This window comes from Protopterus annectens, chromosome 8.part1 (assembly GCF_019279795.1).
Source record: "Protopterus annectens isolate FY-2018-M chromosome 8.part1, PAN1.0, whole genome shotgun sequence".
In the NCBI taxonomy this organism is placed as follows: Eukaryota; Metazoa; Chordata; order Ceratodontiformes; family Protopteridae; genus Protopterus; species Protopterus annectens.
In genome coordinates, this window is record NC_056742.1 from 416,395,952 (window position 1) to 416,419,795 (window position 23,844).

At 39.1% G+C, this 23,844-nt stretch overlaps 1 protein-coding gene across 2 annotated transcripts in view; it reads left to right on the forward strand.

The window, feature by feature from the left end:
• Positions 1-21,588, forward strand: part of NKD1 (NKD inhibitor of WNT signaling pathway 1) — a 641,026-nt gene extending 619,438 nt beyond the window's left edge. For both annotated transcript variants that reach the window (XM_044081984.1, XM_044081985.1), the window contains one exon: positions 18,499-21,588. In XM_044081984.1, the coding sequence (XP_043937919.1) occupies positions 18,499-19,076 (578 nt within the window). In that variant the 3' untranslated portion in view covers positions 19,077-21,588. The remainder of the gene's footprint in view (positions 1-18,498) is intronic.
• The last annotated feature ends 2,256 nt before the right edge of the window (positions 21,589-23,844 follow it).

The following is a 23,844-nucleotide window of genomic DNA, read 5'->3' on the forward strand; positions in this document are numbered from 1 at the left end:
GCAGTGTTCTTGGTTTACGCTGTGCAAAAGTGTTTTTGTAAGCAAGTAGGCTTTAAAAATAAGACAGAATGACAAAAGCCATGAAAAATGCTAAGTTTCTTGCATCCGCAAAGATATTGACTTTTTTTTTCCATTAGCAAATGTTTAGTGGGAGTCCAGAAGTCTACAGCTGAAGGCAGCTGTACATTCTGTTCTGAGTGACATTTACAAAGATTCATTGCTGAGTACTTTTACATGAAGATGAGCTGTCTACAGGTGCAAGCAATTAATCTTGAAAGTTCTGAGCATTCTTTGCTATAGGAAATGCAAAATTTAAAGGTACATTGTCAATCAGTTTAATAAAAATAAAGTCTGAAATTGTGAAGTGAATAAGAAATAGCAGCCTTAATACTTTAATGCATTTAATGGAAAAGTGCACGGTTTAGTTTTATTTAAAGATACCCAGTGGATTTTTTTCTTAGGGCTAAAAGTAAAAAGAAAGTTTTCTGAAGGCATGCAAGCCATTTTTATATTTGTGAGGAGACTAGAGATCAGAAAAGAACAGAGGGCAATCTCTGCAAGTGGGGAGCACAGGCTGTAGCATGTGCTTCAGCATGGGTAACCAGTTGCTTAATACTTGTGAATGCAGCTGTCAGTTCAGGATAATTGTTAAACTTCGTATTTTGAAAATGTATTTTGTGTGTGTGTGTGTGTGTGTGTGTGTGTGTGTGTGTGTGTGTGTGTGTGTGTGTGTGTGTTTTCTAAGTTAGTAGGGGATGGGGGTGTTTCTTTTTGAGGGTTTTCATTAAAATAAAAAGCCATGACAAGAAACAACTCTGTAAAAGATCAGCCTATCAAACATTAGTGTGTGCATATAATGGCAAAGTTGGAAATACACATTCAAAAAACTGCCATTTATAATAGGTGGGATCAATAGCTTTTTATCATAATGGCTATCCATTTTATCATGAAACTTAAATGGCCTTACAGGTATAGACAAAAAAAGGAAAGAGTATTAAATTATATGAAGAAATGCAGAGTGCAGATATGCTGGATGAGATGCATTTGGAAAGAAATGAGTGTGTGAATTTGACAAAGAATTTCAGGATGGATATACAGCAGAATTTCAGGGACAAAGGAAAAGGGAAGTAGTTGTGCTAATTGCTAAAGGGACTGCAGTGCTGATAAAAGAGGAAAAAGACAGTAATGGTAGATTTAGGGTAGTAAAAGGCTTTTAGCAAGGGATGAAGATTTAGCTGATGTATTTATATTCCACCAAAAACTCCACTATTATGGAACTTAGGAAAATATGGGGAGCAATAGCTTACTAGTAGTTGGGGACTGGAACATGTATTGCAATAGTGATGATGTATCAGGGAGATATAGAAGGGAAAAATATAACAAAAGAGGGTTGATTTCTGAAGAAATTTATGAAAATGTTTGGTATGGAATATGTAAATTCAGTAGTAGGAAAGAATGTTTCATATTTCCCATAGACTAGGCAGAAGTTATATTTGACAGGAATATGTGCATTTAATTGAAAGCTACAACACATATCCAGTAACTTTCAGATCATGCACCAGTAAAAACTAAGATAAAAATGCAGGGTAGTGAAGTAAAAATGAGGCACTGGCACTTTCCTACCTACCTTTTAAAAATAGAGGAATTTAAGGAATGGGTGGTGGAAATTATTCAAGAGTTATTCAGACAGGTAGAAATATATTCAGACGTTATAGCTAGTGAGTGGGATAAAATGAAAAAGGAGTGTAAAAACGTGGTGGAAATAAAAGTTAGAGAGATATTTAAGAAGTAATAGGAATTACATAGAGGGACTGACAAAGTTTGAAGTATTGAAGAGTAAAGAGAATCTCACAGAACAGGAAGAGGCACAAAAGCGTAGTGCTAAAGAGGAAATATCTGGGTAATCTGCATGAGTTTAAAAAGACTGATGTTAAGCAACTTTTTTTTTTTTTTTTTTTGATAATTCCAGCGCACAAAAATGTTTGGTACAATGACTTGGGCAATAGAAAGTAGAAGTGGTTGTTTTATTTATTTATTTATTTATTTTTTTACATTTGTTGACCGGGAGTGTCCGACTGGATGTAGATCCATTTTCTGCAGAGGCCCGGGGAGAAAAGCTCCACAGTTAAAATAGACAGTAGTTACGTTGGATTACATAGTGATTAACAATTTAACTTAGCAATTAATTACAAACATATTTACAGATGAAGAACATAGTACATCAGTAGACAACTAGAATCTTTATCTGCGAAGTACATAACAGACATTAAGAAATGTTACAATAAGAATTTCCTGCTGTATAATAAGTACTAGGCTTATGAGCATCTGAGCATTCTATAATCAAGTTAGTTAGTGAGGTGGAAAGAAAGGTAGTGGTTGGATGGGGTGGGTGATATTAGAGTGGGAGTTGCAAGGGCATAGCCAGCATGTTTTTAGGTGCGCTTTTAGTAAAGTTTTGAAGTGGGTGCATGATGGTATGGAGGTAATTGTGGGTGGGAGGGAGTTCCATAATTTGGCTATAGTGCAAGAGAATAGTGCTTCACCAGCAGAGTTACTGGCTTTAGTGATCTGCAAGTGATTTTTGTTGCTGGATCTTCGTGGTCTGGTGGTGCGATAGGGTTGGAGTAGATTCTGGAGAGATGGGACATTTAGTGGATGGTTTACTAGTTTGTGGGCGAGTGATAGTTGATACCATTGAAGGAGGTGAGGGAGTTCAAGCCAGCCCAGTTCAGCAAGTGAGAGACAGTGGTAAATACGGTAGGATGCCCCTGTGGTGAATTTAGCAATTTTGTTATAGCAGGTCTCTAGCTTGTTTAGATCGCATTGCCTTAGGTTGGTATATATTGGAGAGGCATAAAGTAGGGTGGAGATAAGGTGGGAATTTGCTATTGAAATCTTTGCTGCTTTAGTGAGAAGTTGCTTATTTCTGTGTAATGCTCCTTGTTTTTTGTGGACTTTTTTTATGGTCACGGATATGTGAATGTCAAATTTTAGTTTGTATATTTCCACTCCTAGCAATTTGGTGTGTTCAGTTGGGTATATAGTGGTGTTGTCTTTTGCTGTGATGTTAAAGTGAGAGTTGCTTTGAGTATGTTTGGTGGGTTGGAAGATGAGTAGTTTAGTTTTGTTTGGGTTGAGTATTAATTGGGCATCGGATAACCAAGTTTCAACAGAGGAAAAGGCTTCCTGTGGGACTTTTTGCAGTTTGGGTAAGGACTGGGCTGAGCAGATGATGGTTGAGTCATCTGCGTATTGTATGAGTGTGCCATGTTTGGCGGCAGAGGCTAGATTATTGGTGAAAACAGAGAAGAGTAGGGGTCCAAGGATGGATCCTTGGGGAACCCCTGTGGAGACGGGTAGTTGGAGAGATATGTCATTCTGCCATACAGTGGATTGTTGGCGGTCAGACAGGTAATGTTACCAAAGGTTGTTGCCAAACTTGGGGAACCTATAACAAGGAAAATAAATATAAATCCTGTAGAGGTATTAGAGACATTTCAGAAATTTAATGAAAATTTGTGTAAAGCAGAGAAATGTGGAAATCAAGAAGGAGGCATGAATGAAAATATTTGTGGAAGACTTAAGTATGCCAAGGTTGGAGGTAGGTGAGGCTCAGTAAGTAACATTTAATATAGGAAGGGATAAGGTAAAATGATGATGTATAATAAATGTTCAGAAAGATTTCCAGGAACTGATGGTACTCCTATGGAGGTTTAAAAGTTAGGAGGGAAGAAAATTATGAGATTTTGTTTGATAACAGTATTTTAAAAGGAGGGGAAGCACTTTGGAAGAACAGTGTGGTAGATGTATTCACTAAAGATGGTAAAGACCCATCAGATCCAGTTTCATACAGACCCGTTTGAATTTTAAACTATGATTATAAAGTGTTTATTTCTACACTAGCGAAAAGAATGGCAAAGTTGTTGCCAAAACCATACCTCTCAACCTCTTAGTAGAAGAAATCTGGACAAAGCCTGACAAAATGGGGGAACAAATATCCAAAAATAGGGACAGATTTAAAATTTCGTTTTTATAAACTTATAAAGTTACTAGAGTAACAGAGTTTGTGTTAACATACATATGTTAAGTCTGAAACTCAAATGTATATCATTATTTGATGACTTCAGTCCTCGGACAATCCCAGTGATTTGCCAGAAAACCACCAATTTTATGAGGAACACACCAAAAATATGAGGCAAAAATCTGGACAGTTGAGAGGTATGGAAACTGACAGAAGTGGATCAGTGTGGTTTTGTGGAGGGGAAGCAAATATTTTTAAACATTAATGTAATATTGATGATTCAGAGGGAAGCAGAATGTAAAAAATACTGTTGCTGTTGGTGGATCTTAATGCAGAGAAAGTATGTGACAGCGTAAGCTGGGGTTTTATGAGTAGGGCAATGGAAGCATTCCACCTTCTCCAAGGATACCACAGTATAAGCAGAAGATAAGTGACGTTACCAATTGGCTTTGTAACTCATGTCACTCCAGGGGAATCCAATGTTTGTCACCTTGGTTGGACAGGTCAGCAGACCACATTACTTTTCCAAAGATGGGCTGTACTTCTTCCCTCCTAAGCTTTCAGATACTGAATTAAACATTATCCACCTCTCTTAGAGCCTTTTATAGGCAGTGCTAAAAAGACACAGCTACCAGCACAGTGGAAAAGTCACCATGCAACCTTAAGGTGTTACTGTGCAGTGTTAGGAGCCTAAAAAAAAAAAAACTCCACATCCTTCAAGCTCTGTTTACACTGGAGAATATAGACATCTGCTCTAGGACCAAGGCTTGGTATAAAGCCATACAAAATACTCTGGCAGTGCAAGGTTATGGTGCCGTCCACACATTTAGACCAACAACTGAACAGACTAGCGACAAAGGTGGAGATATCTTGAGCTACGTTGGCAGCAAGCATACCTCTAGGTTGGTTAAACAGGGTTATACTGTGGAGCTCATACACATGCAAATCACCATAGATAAGGTCCCTCACCATATCATGGCTAGCTACAGGTCAACTTCTATCCCCCTAGAGTCTCATGATTCTTACCTAAATCTACTACAGACACTCACCATCCAACCAAACATCCTAGTCATGGGTGACTTTAACTACCCCTCTATAGACTGTGAAATGTACACTGTCTCAAACCTCACAGGCACAATGCTTCCTGAGACACAAACATTCCAACTAGAAGATCAAAGATACAGGATCTGGAACTTGCCGCTATGGGAGAGCATTGCACCCCCCACCACCACCACCACCATTTCACATCCTCACTTGTGAGGTCAGATCACAGAGCTGTCTCCTATGAAGTAAAAATCAACCTGGAAAACCCATCTGAATGAGTTGATAGTTAGGAACTCGTCTAAGGCAAACTACGTACTGTTAAGCAATAGCTTATTAAAATTCAAGGCTTCCTCCCTAACCCCGAGTCCTCCACTAGCTGTGCAGAATTATTCACAGAGTCCCTACACAAACATGTGAATGGTTGGAAAGGTGATTGTACACCTAAATTCCACTGGTGGAATCCTTGCCGAAACTGGGTATGTAATAAAAGTAGTAAGCACATGGTCAAAATCAGGAAGAACAGTTTCATTAAAGACAAGTGCTCTCTTTTATACAACTAAACAAGAACCTAAGAGTTCTGATTAGGTCCAACAAAGTCAAGTACAAGGTCAGGATAGCCTTGCAAGACTAAGGATCATCACAAGGCCTTCAATTATGTTCAGAACCTTACAGGTAACACACAGGAGTGTGCTAAACTGGTTGTAAACAGTACCACGTTCACCAGTCAGGGTGACATAGCAAATCTGCTGTATGATAAATTTAGCTCGTACGTCATCCCTTACTCCTTCCCCCAGCTCCACTAGGTGAAATCCTCTTCAGCATACCTCCCCCAGCTATTGGCATGGGCCAGTTGCTCTCAGTACTCAGCAAAGCCAAGAACACTGCCTCCACAAATCTCAGCAACATCCCAATGTGCCTCCTGAGCAGTCTAAAAAATGACCTGTCAGGACCACTTGATGAACTCAAGTACAGCCGTGAAACAGGCTACGCTCCATGTGAATGGAGGACTGCAACAGTTATTCTCCTCCACAAGGGTGGACCATCATCCAGCCCCGAGAACTGCAGACCCATCATTAGTCTAACATGACTTGTATGCAGAGCCATGGAATGAATTATTATGGAATAGATAAATAACGACATTGGCAATCTACATACCCTGGACACATCCCAGTTTGCCTTTGTTAAGGGAAGGTCATGCCTATCTTACCTGGTAGACTTCTTTGAGTTAGTCACCAAGGCAGTGGACAAGAGTAAAATGTCTTGACTTGGCCAAGGCATTTGATACAATATCCTATTCAGGCATTATTGATAAACTCTCTGAGCCAGGCATAAATCTCTGCGTAACTCACTTGATTGCTGGTTGATACATAGACAGGGTCCAAGAAGTCAGCATTGGCAAGTTCACCAGCAGAGTACCCCAGTGCTCCATGCTGGGCCTTTTCCTGTTCAACATCTACTTCAAAGAAATTGAGGCTAACGTTCAAGGCCTCTGACTTACCAGGTTCATAGACTGTAAATTGGGCGCTATTATAGATTCCCCCCAAGACACCAACATATTGCAAGAGGGTTTAACCCAGAAAAGTGACTGGTGCCAAAGGCATGGCCTAATACTCAATGCCAAAAAAATGCATTACAATGCCTTTTGGGGAAACTGTCAATGTAAGTTAATTACTCCATCGATAAAACACCCCTAAGAGTTGAACCAGTAGTAAGGAATCTGAGAGCATACGTAAATGACAGTTGAGCCTTTGACCAACACCTAGCTAAGATAGTAAGAAATTCATTCTGTGTCACCCAACTTCTAGTTTAAGGGTATGGTGTCCAGGTCCAAGGAAATTATAGTACCACTCTACTCAACCCTTATCAGATCTGTCACCGAGGGCAAAACCTCTTTGGCATGTATTTAACCAGACACTTGCAACAGTTGAGACGCCCACAAAGGTTTCTCACCACAGGAATTCGGGGCATGAATAGTTTATCCTACATTGATTGCCTAAAGGCTCTGTCTCTATATTCATTCTTCTTTAAGCTGCTGAGAGAGGATCTTTGTGTGGCTTACGGGGCTTCCTCAGACCCAGCCCTGATGGATCTGTTGCACATAAACAGCACCAGAAATACTAGATCCAGGGATCTGAACTTTGCTTGAGACATAATCAGAACATTCTGGAGAGACAGATGTGTCCCAAAGAATCCCTGCAGTATGGAGTAGGCTCCCTATCCATGTAAAACAAAAGCTCATCCGTAACCCTATTCAAACAAAATGTTGACAATTGGATGTCCGTTCCCATGTCCCTTATGGACAGAGGTCATCAATAAGAAAAGTATTATCCTAACGCCCGCCTGCAGTTCTTAGTCACCTCTCTACTAGCACCCCCTCCTGCATATAGACGTCTATGAAACTTGGGACCCAAAAAGTTTGGTGTGCATGCCTAGGCTTGTAAGTGCCCTAGTGGTCATTACCCTGGTAACCTGTGGACCTATGACATTCAGAAAAGGACGTCTCAGTGTTGTGGAATGCTTTGAGACAGTTTTGAGTTTTTTTGGGATATAAAATTAATGAAGATAATACAAGGTCTGTAGCAATAAATTATGTACCCACACAAACTGGTTCAGAAATACTCATTTATGGAGACACGGTAAGTTGAAGTACTTAGGAGCATGGATTAAACAGACTTCTGTTATGGCAGCAAAGGGTATGTGAGAAGAGACTAAACAAAAGAGAATGTAAAAACTGAGAAACTGGAAGTTCTTGTTTATGGATAGTAAAATACAAGCAGTGAAAATGTTTAATCCCTTTAATTTTAGTCCCTCTAATTTTATAAACAGTAACACAATAAGTCCTATTAAAATGGTCAGGCCCCCCAACAAGAATTAATTTAGTTGCAGCTTCCACAGCATTAACCTTCCCATTGTTTGATTCCCAACCACTTCTGTTTTTTTTTTTATTCCCTGTATTGACTTCTGCAGTAGTTGAATTTCTGGTGAATTATTGGACCATGTAAGATAACATCTGCTCACATACCACCAGTAACATGTTTGCATTGTTGAACTCCAGAGATGATTTGCCATTGTATGGAGGATCCCCCATGTGCAGAATGGCAAGCAAGGGAGTTAATAGAACTGTTTAAACAAAGAATTAAAGATCATCTGGCTTGGCCAAACTAAACATAAGATGAGCAAATTAAATTATTTTTTTCCTTAACCAGACAGTTTAGTTGTGATGATTGCATCCAAGTCTGTTTCTGTTATTGCAAGTGCTAGTAGGGATGCATGAGTTAATGAGGTCTGAAATGCTTCTTTTGCAAGCAGGCTGGATTCTGATGTCCTGGACCTGTGCAAAGGAAAAGAAAAAGTTAATGCATAAGAAAATCATTAAATCAAACAATTACGTTAGTATTTTGCCTTATTTGTTCAGTGTAATGCTTCATACTTGCCATTACTCGGCAGTCTTGCTGAATGCAGCAATCTCTATGGTGTTAGTAAACTGAAACAGCATTAATGTCGTACTCGACTTTAGTGTTGTGAATCACTTTAAAAGTAACTGTGCAGTGGGTTCATGCTCTGAAGATGAATGTGTGTGATATGAGCATTGTAAATGTATTGATTTGGGAGATGAGCATTATTAAATACTCAAAAGGGTGGCCAGAACTTTTACTTCTGTATGGCTAGGCTTCTTAGATCTCTAATCGCTTGCCTAGTGGTTGCTCCTATGCTTCTGAAAAAAATGTTTGAAAGGACCTGCATTTGAGAAAATGTGTATATGAGTGAGAAGAATCCTTATATCAAAAGGTTTGGACAGCAAGTAGTTAATCTTGCAGTAAAGCAGAGCAAAATACAGTAAGGGGCATTTGTGTGGAGGCTGTGCCCCTTCCCACATCCCCTTTACTTATATACAGTCAATCACAGTGCTGTTGAAATCCTCAGCTCCAGTACTACATTAAGGACAGCACTGTTTGTTAAGATTTTTTCTTATTATGGTTTACTTCAGTATTGATCTCTGTTCAGCTGTTATGTTCACTAGTAGAATGTAGATTTAGTCTGGGTTCTGAGATTGATCTATAATGTCAGACCTGCGTATTAGTATGCAAGTCTAATTCTATCCATCTATCCAAAACCCTAAACTGGAACTGTATTTTCTAGTTTTTGTTTCTTTCGGCTTTTCCCAGTTAGGGGTCGCCACAGCGGAACTCCGGTCTGCTAATGATTGGCAGTAGAGTTTTTCGTGCTGGCTTGTTGGGCCTAACGCACAACCTTCAATGAAGGAACGCCCGTTCACGCATGTCGCCACACAGAAGACGCTCTAACTGAGAATCGAACGGGCAATTACTAGATTCACCCAATTTTCTATGCATTTGTCTGCTATTGTAGCACTGCAGCATTTGAGTTACGTACTAGGAACTGTATTTTCTAGTACTTAATTCAAATGCTGCAGTGCTACAGTAGCAGACAAATACATAGAAAATTGGGTGAATCTAGTAATATGTAATGGTTCAGTACCTAAATGTGTGGTTTATAACATTTAAAAAGTCAGGCAGTCAGAACATAGGCAGCGCCGTTTTGACAGTAGCAGCTTTTTGCACTGTTAGACACGGTGCACAGCAGAGTGCAGTGCTGTGGATGTGAGTTAGTATGGATCCCAGTCGATTTTTATTACCTAGGTGCATTACGCTGCATTTCTTTTCAATGAATCCAAATTGCCATATATTATTTCAGCTCTGCTGTTTCTCCTCCTCTTTGTCATTCCATTTGTTTACACTGATTTGTGCCCAAGACCATTAGATCTGTGTGGAGGCCATATTTTTCTTTTTATTTCTGTAATGTAATTCAGGTGAAAACACAAATAGTAGCCTTGAACCCACCCTGTTTATGACTCTCATTTCTTCTTTCTGCAGACCACGAATGTATCTCCTCTTGTATATAGCCTTTATTTAAAAAAATAAATAAATCTGTTACCTTTCCGAGACAGACACCTTGATTTTACTTGTGTGGCATTTTCTCATGTATTTTGGTTTCAGTGTAATTAAGCTACAGTTTCTGAGAAAACGTGCCAGGTTGTTTTATTTTATCTTGTTTGTTCAGCAGCATGCATGCATTTACAGCTGGAAGTGGTTGCAAACTGGCACATTTACACACAAAAATGTGCTTACATTTGCATATTGTCCACTCAGAAAAAAGGTGTAGATGGCACAATAGAGAGAGTCTGGGTCTTAAATGCCACTGAAAATGTATGCATACAAGTGCTTTGTTACAAACTCCCCAGTATCTAGCATTTTAAACCTTTTAATAAAGATTGTCAGTAGTTCTTAGCATTTTGAAAACTGTCTAGCTTTTCGAGGATGGATGGATTATGAATGTGTAGATTGGCAAGAGACTGCACTATCTTTGTCTATCTCTTTCAAGTGCCCTGTACCTCACTTTAGTGTGAAATCATATGCAGAAATAACTAACGGGAAAAGATATTTTGGCTATTTGATGTAGAGAAGACATTAAAGAAAATGTTTTGTAAGAATATGCATCTTTTTCAGAAATATATATTCCCATTTGTAAACAAGCCTGAATGACACTTTTGTTACAATATTATTTTTATGTGCATTTTATGTAATTGTTCAACCCATGAGTAGTTATTCTAGTTCAGGTTTTTGTAGTGTTTGGTCTGGTCATCATGGTATTTGTAGGTTTCAGCTGTTTTATTTCAGTTCAGTGTCTTTCAGTAGCAAGTCCTTACCAAGTGCAATGCGTGCAGAACTCCTTTTATAGTGAAGCCAAGTACTTGTTCTGCATGTGTTTTTTCAGAGCACATCCCAGGTAATTTTATCTTCCAGGCATAGCAACACATCTCTTTTAAGTGTTTTTATTGCAGTTGTTCCTTTCTTACATTTTCCATGTAGCGACATTGAATGAGACTTCAGAGTGTTGGTTAGTTTTATATAGTTTTTAATGACCCCTTGGAGTTGCCCACACCAAGCGACCATCCTGGTGTTTTAGTAAGGTCTTAAGCAGGTCTGAATATCATAGTTTTGATTTCATCCCCATAAATGCAATCATCTCTAGTTTTGAGACTGTCATGGGAACTGCTGACTGCATTTTCCTCTTGAAGCAGTGCCCAGATGCATTGCATTCAGACTGCTGCCTTGTACTAGTTTACATTCCTCAATGTATACACCTTATATTTCCCCGTACTTTGTCTACTTATACGATCCTGACTGTATACACCTTGTATTTCCCCGTACTTTGTCTACTTGTACGATCCTGACTGTATACACCTTGTATTTCCCACGTACTTTGTCTACTTGTACGATCCTCACTCTGTACACCTTGTATTTCCCCGCATCTTGTCTACTTGTATGATCCTCACTCTATACACCTTGTACTTCCCCTTACTTTTACTTGTATGTTCGTTACTATATACACCTTGTATTTACCCTTACATTTACTTGTATGTTCCTTACTGTATATACCTTGTATTTCCCCACACTGTGTGTACTTGTATGATCCTCATTGTGTACATCTTGTATTTCCCCACACTGTGTGTACTTGTACGTTCCTCATTGTGTACACCTTCTATTTCCTCGCACTGTGTACTTGTATGATCCTCATTGTGAACACCTTGTATTTCCTCGCACTGTGTACTTGTATTATCCTCATTGTGTACACCTTGTATTTCTTCGCACTGTGTACTTGTATGATCCTCATTGTGTACACCTTGTATTTTCCTGCACTGTGTGTACTTGTACAATCCTCAGTGTTTGCACCTTGTATTTCCCTGCACTGTGTGTACTTTTATGGTTCTCCTTGTGTACACCTTGTATTTTCCTGCACTGTATGTACTTGTACATTCCTCCTGTATACACCATGTATTTCTCCACACTGTGTGTATTTGTACAATCCTCATTGTATACACCTTGTATTTCCCCGCACTGTGTGTACTTGTATGGTTCTTCTTGTGTACACCTTGTATTTCCCTGCACTGTGTGTACCTGTATGATCCTCATTGTATTTCCCTGCACTGTGTGTACTTGTACGTTCCTCATTGTGTACACCTTGTATTTCCCTGCACTCTGTGTGTACTTGTACAATCGTCAGTGTTTGCACCTTTTATTTCCCCGCACTGTGTTTTCTTGTACGTTCCTCATTGTGTACATCTTGTATTTTCCTGCACTGTGTGTACTTGTACAATCCTCAGTGTTTGCACCTTGTATTTCTCTGCACTGTGTGTACTTTTATGGTTCTCCTTGTGTACACCTTGTATACACCTTGTATTTTCCTGCACTGTATGTACTTGTACATTCTTCCTGTATACACCCTGTATTTCTCCACACTGTGTGTATTTGTACAGTCCTCATTGTATGCACCTTGTATTTCCCCACACTGTGTGTACTTGTAAGGTTCTCCTTGTGCACACCTTGTATTTCCCTGCACTGTGTGTACTTGTATGATCCTCATTGTCTACACCTTGTATTTCCCTGCATTGTGTGTACTTGTACGTTCTTCATTGTGTACACCTTGTATTTCCCTGCACTGTATGTACTTGTATGATCCTCATTGTGTACACCTTGCATTTCCCTGCACTGTGTGTACTTGTACAATTGTCAGTGTTTGCAACTTTTATTTCCCCGCACTGTGTGTACTTGTACATTCCTCATTGTGTACACCTTGTATTTCCCTGCACTGTGTGTACTTGTATGATCCTCATTGTGTACACCTTGTATTTCCCCGCACTGTGTGTTCTTGTACGATTCTTCTTGTGTACACCTTGAATTTCCCCGCACGGTATGTACTTGTACGTTCCTCCTGTATACACCTTGTATTTCTCCACAGTGTGTATACTTGCACGGTTCTCCTTGTGTACACCTTGTATTTCCCCGCACTGTATGTACTTGTACGTTCCTCCTGTATACACCTTGTATTTCCCCGCACTGTGTGTATTTGTACAATCCTCATTGTATACACCTTGTATTTCCCCACAATGTGTGTATTTGTACAATCCTCATTGTATACACCTTGTATTTCCCCGCACTGTGTGTACTTGTACGTTCCTCCTGTATACACCTTGTATTTCTCCACAGTGTGTATACTTGCACGGTTCTCCTTGTGTACACCTTGTATTTCCCCGCACTGTATGTACTTGTACGTTCCTCCTGTATACACCTTGTATTTCTCCACACTGTGTATTTGTACAATCCTCATTGTATACACCTTGTATTTCCCCGCACTGTGTGTATTTGTACAATCCTCATTGTATACACCTTGTATTTCCCCACAATGTGTGTATTTGTACAATCCTCATTGTATACACCTTGTATTTCCCCGCACTGTGTGTACTTGTACGTTCCTCCTGTATACACCTTGTATTTCCCTGCACTGTATGTACTTGTACATTCCTCCTGTATACACCTTGTATTTCTCCACACTGTGTGTATTTGTACAATCCTCATTGTATACACCTTGTATTTCCCCATGCTGTACATACTTAGTCTAAGAATTCACTGCACACCGTTGGGACTTCCTTAAGCAGGTGTAAATTTATATGTCGTGTTGTCCTTCTGTGTGCTTGATTTGCAGCTCTGAGGTGAACTGGTTGGTTTGAATCGGTCATCGGTCCTGTGTTATGCTGGATGGGAAGTGATGTTGTTCTGTAGGCACTGCCATTGACATGGACTTCTCAGATTCTTGTTAAGATAATTTATACTCTCACTTTATATGTTCTTTGCAAAGTTGAGAGATGAATTAGAGGTTCCAAATTTTCAGCGGGCCTGACCATTAATTCTTCCTCTGCCATATAGACAGTAAGTATATAATTAGTACTTAACTGTACTGCAAGTATGTCAAGCCAATCATGTATGCTTCTACAGAACAAGCATCCCATCTATCAATTTCTAGCCTGTCCAGCACGACAACTTTCTGAACAGTCCAGAAATGTTATAGAATAGTCTTGCCACTGTTGCTCTAGCTTTGTCATCATCCTGTGCTCTAGCTTTACATTTTAAGTATATTTTGCTTCAGTAACAAAAATGAAGGTTCTGTAGTAACGAGGTCTCCTACATGAGACAAAATGTGCTCTCTTATTTTATTTTTGTTTTTATCTAGAGAAATTTTCACATTATTAAATTTATACAAAATAAGTCTAAGCATATTTCAACCAGATTGAAATGTACCCTGATGCTTTGGGTCATTTGTAACACATTTTTCTTAGGTTTTGAAAGTAATCATATAACTGGATCAACTTGTAAACTGTGTTGCTAAAAAATTGTTTGATATTGTGTGTTGTGGAGCCTTGCAAAACAAAGAATGTTTGACATGGGAAAGTACTGCATACTGGTAAGATTATGAACACCTGTTCATATGTAATCACTACCCTAGCCCAGCTACAAATACTAAATTGTTTATGTACGTTTAGGTATCTGCTAGTGGGTTCAACATGCTTCTGTATTGAAGTGGCTTGTAAATCCGTGCAGGCTAGAAGCTGCATTGAAAAACATTCTAGGGCTTTGTGTGAAGGTCGTGGTCCATCAGTTATATGGGGTGAAGGAAGAAGATTATGGTGCAGACCTGGGTGGTTAAAAATCAGTGAGCCGTGGCACATTTAGGGGGGATTAACTGTATTTTCTTTTCTTTAAATACATTTTCTTACTAGTTGGCTGCACAAACTAGAGGTTTGGCCCTGACTGTGCCCTAGATGACCGAGGTTGGATTATTAGATGAGCAGCTCAGGCATTGGAGGTGCTAGCAGGGTGCAGCCTCTCCATAGGTGGTGCACTTGGTGGAAGATCCCAGACTGCAGCACTTGCAGTTAGGAAAATGCTCTCTTTCTCTTAGGAATCAGAAATGTGCAGAAGCATTTTCTTGCACTGAGTCCAGTACAGTGGGTACTGAGTAATGCTTTCAAGTTAACAGAGAAAGTCGTCTAACCCAGATTAGACTTTCTCTGTGATCTTAGTTTATGCCTGTCTCCATACACGTCCTAAGGTGCCTGGGGAAACAGTGTCAAATACTGGATAAGTGTTTGATGTTCACAAGAGAGATGGAAGCCAAAAAAAGGAAAATGTGATTTTATTATTACTGATAAATTGAAAATGAGATTTTATTATTCCTGATAAATTGAAAATAATTTTTTTACTCCCTGATGCAGATTAGGTATATGCCACTTATATAAGAAAATAAATAGTTTGAGCAAATCTAGAGTGAAATTATTTATTGCCTAGTTAATTTGTGTGTGTGTGTGTGGGTCTGCTGCTTTTAAAAGTGGCTTGACTGGCATCTTAGGTCACCTGTAATATTTCAATTGGGTAGTAGCATTTGGGAGTTATTAACAAACAAAAATATATTAAGGACAGTGGTTTTTGGCTTGAAATGTTAATAATTGTCCATTAGTTTGTTGCTGTGCCTGGACTAGTTATATGGAAAAAATAATCTGACTGCTTGATTATCTAGTTCATCAGATTATAGTATAGATCATGTGCCCACTTGGTAGTTGTATTTTAAAAGCCTGTGCCTTTATTCTGATTATCACTTTAACCTCTTGCTGTTACTTGAGTTTAGTCACCTGTGTTAACCTCACAGCTGCTTATTATAAGCTTTAGTTTTGTAAGTTATCTCTTCTTAAGCACTACGTATTGTTCAGTATTGCAGGCAACCCTTCAGGTAGTCTGTTTTACATGTATGTGATTACCCAAGATCAGTGACCGCTCCCTGTTGAAATGTAGGCACTCGTAATGCTGAGCGTCAGGTAGCCTGTTTTACATGTATGTGATTACCCAAGATCAGTGACTGCTCCCTGTTGAAATGTCGGCACTCGTAATGCTGAGTGTCAGGTAGCCTGTTTTACATGTATGTGATTACCCAAGATCAGTGACCGTTCCCTGTTGAAATGTCGGCACTCGTAATGCTGAGCGTCAGGTAGCCTGTTTTACATGTATGTGATTACCCAAGATCAGTGACTGCTCCCTGTTGAAATGTCGGCACTCGTAATACTGAGTGCCAAAAAAAGACTGAAACTACAGGAGAAGAACGAATCTCTAAAATCGGTCTTCTCCTTTAAGCCACTCCACTATCGCCATACCTTAAGGAAAGGAGAATATTCTGTGAAATGCCCATCTCAGACTCTGTGTATTCAATGTCCAATGTTTCGGGTCTCAACATTTCAAATGCCTTTTATCAGGGACACATTCTGCTATGCAGTCTGTTCTTGTCAACACCCAGTCTGTTTGTAAGCATTCCCATCCATTTAATTAGGACAGTCACTGTCAGTCTGTTTTGTTATGCTGAGGTATGAATTAATTCTAAGTATTTGGTAATCCTGTCACTGCTTTCCACACAACTGTATAATCAGTAAATAAATACTTTAATATGGTTGACAAAGGCTGTGTGAGATGGTCATTGCTGTAAATTCTGTTATTCAGTTGTTGCAGGCCACTAATGGAAAGACAAATCACAAAAGACTGTATTATTAACTTTTAACTGTAGCTTTGTGGCATTGTTTGCATGACCCTCACGTAAGTTTCCTGCTTTAGAAAGAATATTACCCTACACTGTTTCAGCTTGCCTGTTTTTCTTCATCATGTAGCCTGTGTGAGCACGTTATAGTGTGCTTCAGCTTGTTTTTTAATATTTTTTCTCAGTATAGCCTGTCAGAGTAGGGTATAGCCTCTCTGCACCTGTACTCTTGTTTTCCCCAATGTATCCTGCCTGACCATGATATGGCAGTGCAGCTACTTAATCATTGTATAATTACTTATTCTTGGATAATCTCTGCTCGTACAGCTTCGTTTTGATGAATACACTTCTAAGGTTGTGCTGTGTGTGACCATGTTAGAATGCATATTTTGCTTATGTTCCCACTGCCACCAATCATGCAAGCAAAGCATGTTTTAGAAGAAATGCATTTTTGCATCAACTACATTGTTAGGAATTTTTCTACCATAAAATGATAATTTTGGATTCTTTTCCCCTGCAGGTCATCACGGTTTCATTGTTATTCAGTTTTAAACACATTAACTTTAGGCATGTGTTTTAAATTTCAGCTTAAATTGTATATACTTAGGTAGTTTTCATCCTTACAAGATTGTCTGATCTTATTACAAATGAGGCAGGCTATTCGTAAACTGTGTGTAGTTTTATAAATGCTTTGTTTGGTGTACTGCTTCCCTTTACCACAACAGTACAACACTGTTGGCTTGCAAAAGAATTGCTGTATGTTTGAATTTTGCAACAAATGTGCATAGTACATGACTGTGTAGCTTGCACTCTTGTGGTATAAAGCGAGTCACTGTCTTAACAGGGTTGCATGCAGCAGAGCACAGCAGGAAACAGCTGCTTGGTAGGATATGTGACTGACATAACTTGCTGTTCCCTGCTACACAGTGATTCATCCTGCTACACAGTGATTCATAAAACGTTTTCATTCATTAGACTTTATGGCAAAGCTAGTGTCAGGGATATGCTACTGTGAAAGTTTTTTTTTTTGGCAGGAGCTTGCCAGTGTTGCTTGTTGGGATGGTAGGTGGAGCAGTTGTCATTGCAGTTTACCTACACCACAGGAACTCCATAGATGGGAGAGTTTTATGGTGCAAAGGCGATTTTTTCATGAAGTGGTGACATAGCTGCCATGCTCTGTATTTTGAGAAATGCATTAGCAGGGAGGGAAATGCATTAGCAGGGAGGGAAGATCAGTGTGGTCAGATGTGCTGCATCACATGTAAGTATTTGGTTAAAGTTCCATAACTTGTATAGTTGGGACCAGCAGATGTGTACTTGGTGTGCTGTTTGTGCATCTGGTACAGTCATGGATAAGGTAATTTATATATGTGCTCCCTTCATGGAATACTGTGGTTGCACAATGGGTAAGACGACATACAGGGACTTTACTGTCTTTATATATATCACATAGGGGTTTAGTATGCCATTATATTGTATAGCAGCCCTCCTCCATGTTGAAAAATGTTAACCATCTTGTTGTGTCACACTGTTGTATTCAGTAGTAGTTGTTCCTGTCATCTAATTCAGCATAAACTGTGAAAAGTGAATTTTGAAGCCCTGCATTAAGCATCTAAAACCTGCAAATTATGCAGAGAGTTTTTTTTCTGCAGACAAGTCCTTGCGTGTAATGTTTCTTGTAGTGCACATTTCCTTAATTTGTGTACAACTCTAATCTGGTTGTACTTCTGCTGTATAAGTAACTATCACCTTAATGTTCAACAATATTTTTTCTGATTTTCAATAACTTTTGAGCCATTGTTGACATTGTTGTGGTCAGTATCGGGTATAAAAGTTTTTTTTTTTTTTTTTTTTTTTTTTTTTGTTGTTTTTTTGTGACAAGTGCACTAATACAGCTGCCAAATAAATAAATTATTGTTTTAGAATCATTAACAAAGTGGTCACCTACCAAGACTACCTGCTCATTTAATAAAAATGTGCATTTATTTTTCCTCCTGCAGGCTCCCCTCCAGCAGTTTTGAAACATGAACAGCCAACACGAACAACCAATCAGACTAGGTCTCGTTCTCATGAGCCTGACACAGGGCCTGCACATCGCAGGAGGTCGCAGACTGTGGACCCAGGCCACATGCATCTTATCGATAGTTCTTATAGGAAGAATGTGGAACTTCAACAGAGACTGCATAGCCAAGAATCTCACAAGCACATGATTCGGTCTCCTAAGATATACAGTAAAAATTTTATGGCTGCCAGTCAAGCAGGAAAGGCTGCACGTGGTAAGCCAGTGCAAGGTATTCCTGTTCCAGTGACTTCCCCTCCTGTTGTTCTGGGACAGAATGTTTCATACCTTCCAATGCATTCTCAAGCAGCATACAAAAAACATAAACCGAGGTCTAAGGAAACCCACCAAGCTTACAAGGCCTTCCATTCTCCAGTTACAGTAGTTGAGAAGGAACACGTTCAGGAGATGCCTGCAATTATGATGTATGAAGGCCAGCTTGGTCATATTGTTCAGAGACATGAGCATCACCACCACCACGAACACCATCACCACTACCACCATTTTTACCAGACATGAAGCCACGTGAAGAAGAATGCTACTAGAGTGAATAGCGCAGAACACTAACAGTACAACTCGTAAATGAAGGAAATTTTTTGACTCCCCACTCCTCTTACTGTGGTGTCAGTGTAACACAATATTGATACTGCTGTTACTCTACTAATATTTGTGTGTATTTTAAGATAAAGACTGAGATGTCATACTGTATACTATTTATTGATTTTTTTAAAATGGTGACTGTGCATTACTGACTTATTACAGTGGGGATTTCTGTAAAAGAACTGGTTTGTACATTTCTGGACAGCCATGGCATGAGTTATATTTCATGGAGGTCATCAAAGCACTTCCCACACAAGTACTTGTTGCATTTCACAGAAATGTATTGAAGACCAATCTAAATGGTTGTGCTGCAGATGAAATGAATCCCAAGGCAGGGGTGTAAGTAACCCTATTTCAGAATTGCAGAACATACAAACAGCTGCTACCTCTAGTATTATTCAGATGTTATTTTCTTTAACTGATTGTATTGTACTACAAGGAGTTTTAATACTGTATTCTGTATTCATGTAGCTTTTGTGTTGTATTGCATATTCTTTACTGCTATGTATGGCATGATACAGTAGAGGCAGGACATGTATTTGCCAACAAAACTAGATTTTGAAGTTTTCTTTTACATTCAGAAACTAAAAAGGCGAGATTGTGAAGTCTTTTTCTGCTTTGAGAAACTACTAAAAACTGCTTGTCATGGTATTCTGGGGTCAAAATATACTTAATGATAGCAGAGAGGGAAAGGGAAGGAGCAGAAGAAATTATGTTGCGTCTCAGAAGTCATCAGTATGTTGTGCTCTGGGAAGTCAAGGTCACTCACTGTCTTTTTTGTTCTTTATTAAGAAAGGTGACATTTCTAGGTATTTTAAAGCAAGTTTGTCTTCATTCTCAGGTACATTTTTTTTGCATTTGTTGAACTGTGGTTTTAAGTTTTTTTTAACATACTTTTATGTTCTGGACTTGCAGGTTAACTGCTTGAGTTAACAGTGAGTGTATAGATGCCATATTTTAAATTGACAATTAGGCTTTTTTTTTTAAAGAATCTGCCTACAAGTTACTAAATACCCATGCTCATACCCCCAGTACAACAGTAGAATGAGGAATGCTTTCCTGTCAGACTTCCCACTCTTTTGGGGGCTTTTCTGCTCATTGGAAACTCAAAGGTCTGTTCTGTCCATAAGGCAGACATTTATCACCTGAAGTCACACTACTTAATCGTTCAAAACAGCCTGATCGTGTTCTACAGCAAATTTTATTAGGCTGTTTTAATAGTTTATGTATTATTGGCCTTTCAAGTCTGTATCTTTAACATGTAAAATCTATTATTTCACTTTAGTTACCACTGATTGTTTTTATTCAGAGATTGTGTACCTTATTTTTATTTGTAAATAAGAAAAGGACTGCAAAAGACATAACTAGTAGAGTAATTGTATTTATATTATATAGTGCTAATGAGTATAACATATGCCTTGTTTGTCTTGCTTTTAATACAGCATGCATGTACATTCCATCCTACTAGGAGTGTGATGGTATTAACATACAGACTGATGCCTCAGTTATCTTTCTTTGAAGAATTATATATATTTTTTATTTTTTTATTTTTTGTATCTGTGTTGAGGAGTGCAACATATTTCCAAAAGATAGTACTTTCAAGTAAAATAGTTAATATACACACATGCACACGCACACACAGAAATATATTTACATATTGTATGGATGTTTCGGTATGTGTGTTGCATCTTGTCAGGGCAGTAAAGAATATGTGACTGACCAAGAATGTTTCACAGTCTTTAATTAGAAATAACGCAGCTAAAAATTATAACAGACTGGGCAGCAATGTCAGTTTGTCTACAGACATGTTGCCATTGCATATCTGAACTCGTTTCAGACCTGTGTATCCTGAGATGTAACCAAGAACAGTTAGCTTGGACTATAAGTTTAAGTCGCACGACTGCTACATTGTTTCTATGAAGAAAGGTCGCAGCTGCTACAGACTGGCGTCACTGCAGAATGGTTGTTCGGAGAACAAGTTAAGACTGGCCCAAAGATTCATATCTGCTAGTAAAATCCGTGCTTTTTTATGATTTATATTTATTTTGAATTGTTTAGGACATCAAATTCTTTGCTGCTTGAAATGTGACCATCCTAAATGAAAAGATAAAAGTATCAGGCACCCTCCTTCAAATACATTATACCAGCAGAGAGGCACCCTCCATCAAATACATTATACCAGCAGTATGGAGACACCTGCAGTATTTGTATGTTGTATTTAATTGATAGTGTGAATAACTGCTTATGTAGCTACATCTTTAAATTTCACTTTAAAGGACAGTAAATGCAGTATCTTTTTTAAAAAAGAAATGCTTTCAGTATTTTGTATAGTATATATAGATGGTTTTGATTAAATGCTTTATTTATTTAATAGCAAACCTGTGCCAAGAAAAAAAAACTTGTTCATTAAAAATTTTCCTAGTTCATAATATGAGCTTGTGGTTGTTGTATTTATTTATGTATGTTTGTTATTCTATGCCTAGTTAAAATAAGTCTGATAAGTGTGGATAAATAAGCAGTAATGCAAGTTGTACAAGTGATATTGAATAAAACCAAAATAATGCACTAAACAGCAGTCATGTTCCAGTGTCATGGCCCAACTACAGTAAGTCTGAATAAAATGTCAGCACTGTGGAGCAAGAAAATTCTAATTTTATTACAGGAACTTAAACTGTAAAGAAGATTTCTGGACAGTACAACCTTGAGGCTCTGTCGTCCCACCACCACACATACTGATTTAACATGTTTTTAAAAAGCATATTTTTTATTACCGCCCTACTTGTGCTTTACCGTGAAATTATTTTTGTGTAATACCAATTTTCTGCTTATATGCACATAGGATTCCTTGCACCTTATACCTTTAAGCATTGTGAATGCCAAGACATGGTTCAAAGCCACGGAAAGCATCCCGGCCATGCAGGACTACAACTACTTCCATACATTCGGACCACAAACTGACTATGAAAGAACCAGAGGAGGAGGTGTGTCCATCTTCATTAAGAATAACTACATCTTGAGATTGGTCAAACAGTACGATTCACTCAAGCTACTCTGTTCAATTAACCATAGGCAAAATCCCCTACCACATCATAGCTAGCTATAGGTGTCCCCCACCATAAACTAAGAAAAGTGTACCACATACCTGGACTTACTGGAGTCACTTATCAGCCCAACACCTTACTCGTGGGTAATTTTTAATTATTATACATCAACTGGGAAACGTACATGACCACAAACATGTTGGCTCAGAGGTTCTTGGACTTTAGCTGTTCCAGAACACTTGCACTGACAGCCCACCCACAAGGGGCTCAAATGTCTTGGACGTAGCACTCACTAACATGGGAGACCATTCTCTTTTGATGCAATTAAAAGGCCAGATACCACATCAAGCTCAAAAAGATTTTTTTTTTACAAGACATGTTACCTCCCACTAAGCGATGGCATAAGAAGTTTCAAAGCCCCCTCGAACACAGATAAGACAGACTCCTGGAAAGAGGTGTACACCTATGCTCTGTATAACCACTTAAACAGATGTATAGAATCAGTTGTACCTCACCGAATTAAAACAAAGTCTTGCCAGAAAAACGTGTCACCCTGGTGGACCCCTAGTATAAACAAGCTTACAGCAAAAGAAAGAAAGCAAAACTAATCTCCAAAAACCAGAATGAATTGGCTCAGTAGAGGAAGAAATCCCTCTGTAGCCTAAACAAACAAATTGGAGATTCAAGTCCTCCAAAGTTAATTACAAAGCAAAAATAGTCTCCATAGCTAAGGATAATCACAAGGCATTCTTCAATTACGTCCGAAATCTAAAGGGGAATACCTAGCTGTGCAATGAACTGGGTACTCATCTGTAGGTAATAACCGACCTGCTAACTGACAGGTCTGGAGCAAACTTCACACCCCTGTCTCCACTGGTCATCCACCAAGCTATACCTGCCACCATTCCTCAGCCTATTTTCTCAAGAGAGTAGGTCATCTCTGTGCTCTGCAAGGCCAAAAACACTGTATCAATAGGGACCACACAACATCCCAGGTTCCCTTTTAAACAACTTAAAACATGACCTAGCAGACCCACTTGGATCCCTGCTTAACCACAGCCTGCAGACTGGCTATGTTCTAACAGAGTAGAGGACTGCAACAGTAATTTCTATGCACAGAGGGGGACCATCAACAGACCCTGGGAATTCTAGACCCATAAGTTTGACTGGCCTCATCTACAAGGCCATGGAAAGAGTCATTATGGACCTTATTAACAAGGACATAGATAATCTCCAAACACTGGACTCGACCCAGTTTGGATCCATTAAGTGTATATCATGTTTGTTAAACCTGGTTGATGTCCTTCAAGAATGCAACTGCAGTCTTGACATATGGGTTGTCCTGCCTCAGGCAGCCCTTCGGTCGGCCAGATTCCAAAGTCTGGGTCCGGTGTCGGCCGATGTCGCCTCCTCCCCGACGTCAGAGCAGCTGGAGTACAAAGGCATCAGTCGACGCCATCTTCTTCAGTCTTTCTTGCCGCGCGGTGCCCGAAGCAGAAGCAGTTCGCAAGTGCCGGTCGGTCAGCTCCTGTGTTTTCATTTACCGAAGTCATCTAAAAGCTAAGTACCCCGTTGGGGAACATTTTTACTTGCCTCAGCCGATGTCAGAACAAATTGAGAAAGTTAATAATTGTTTGTCTTGTGGT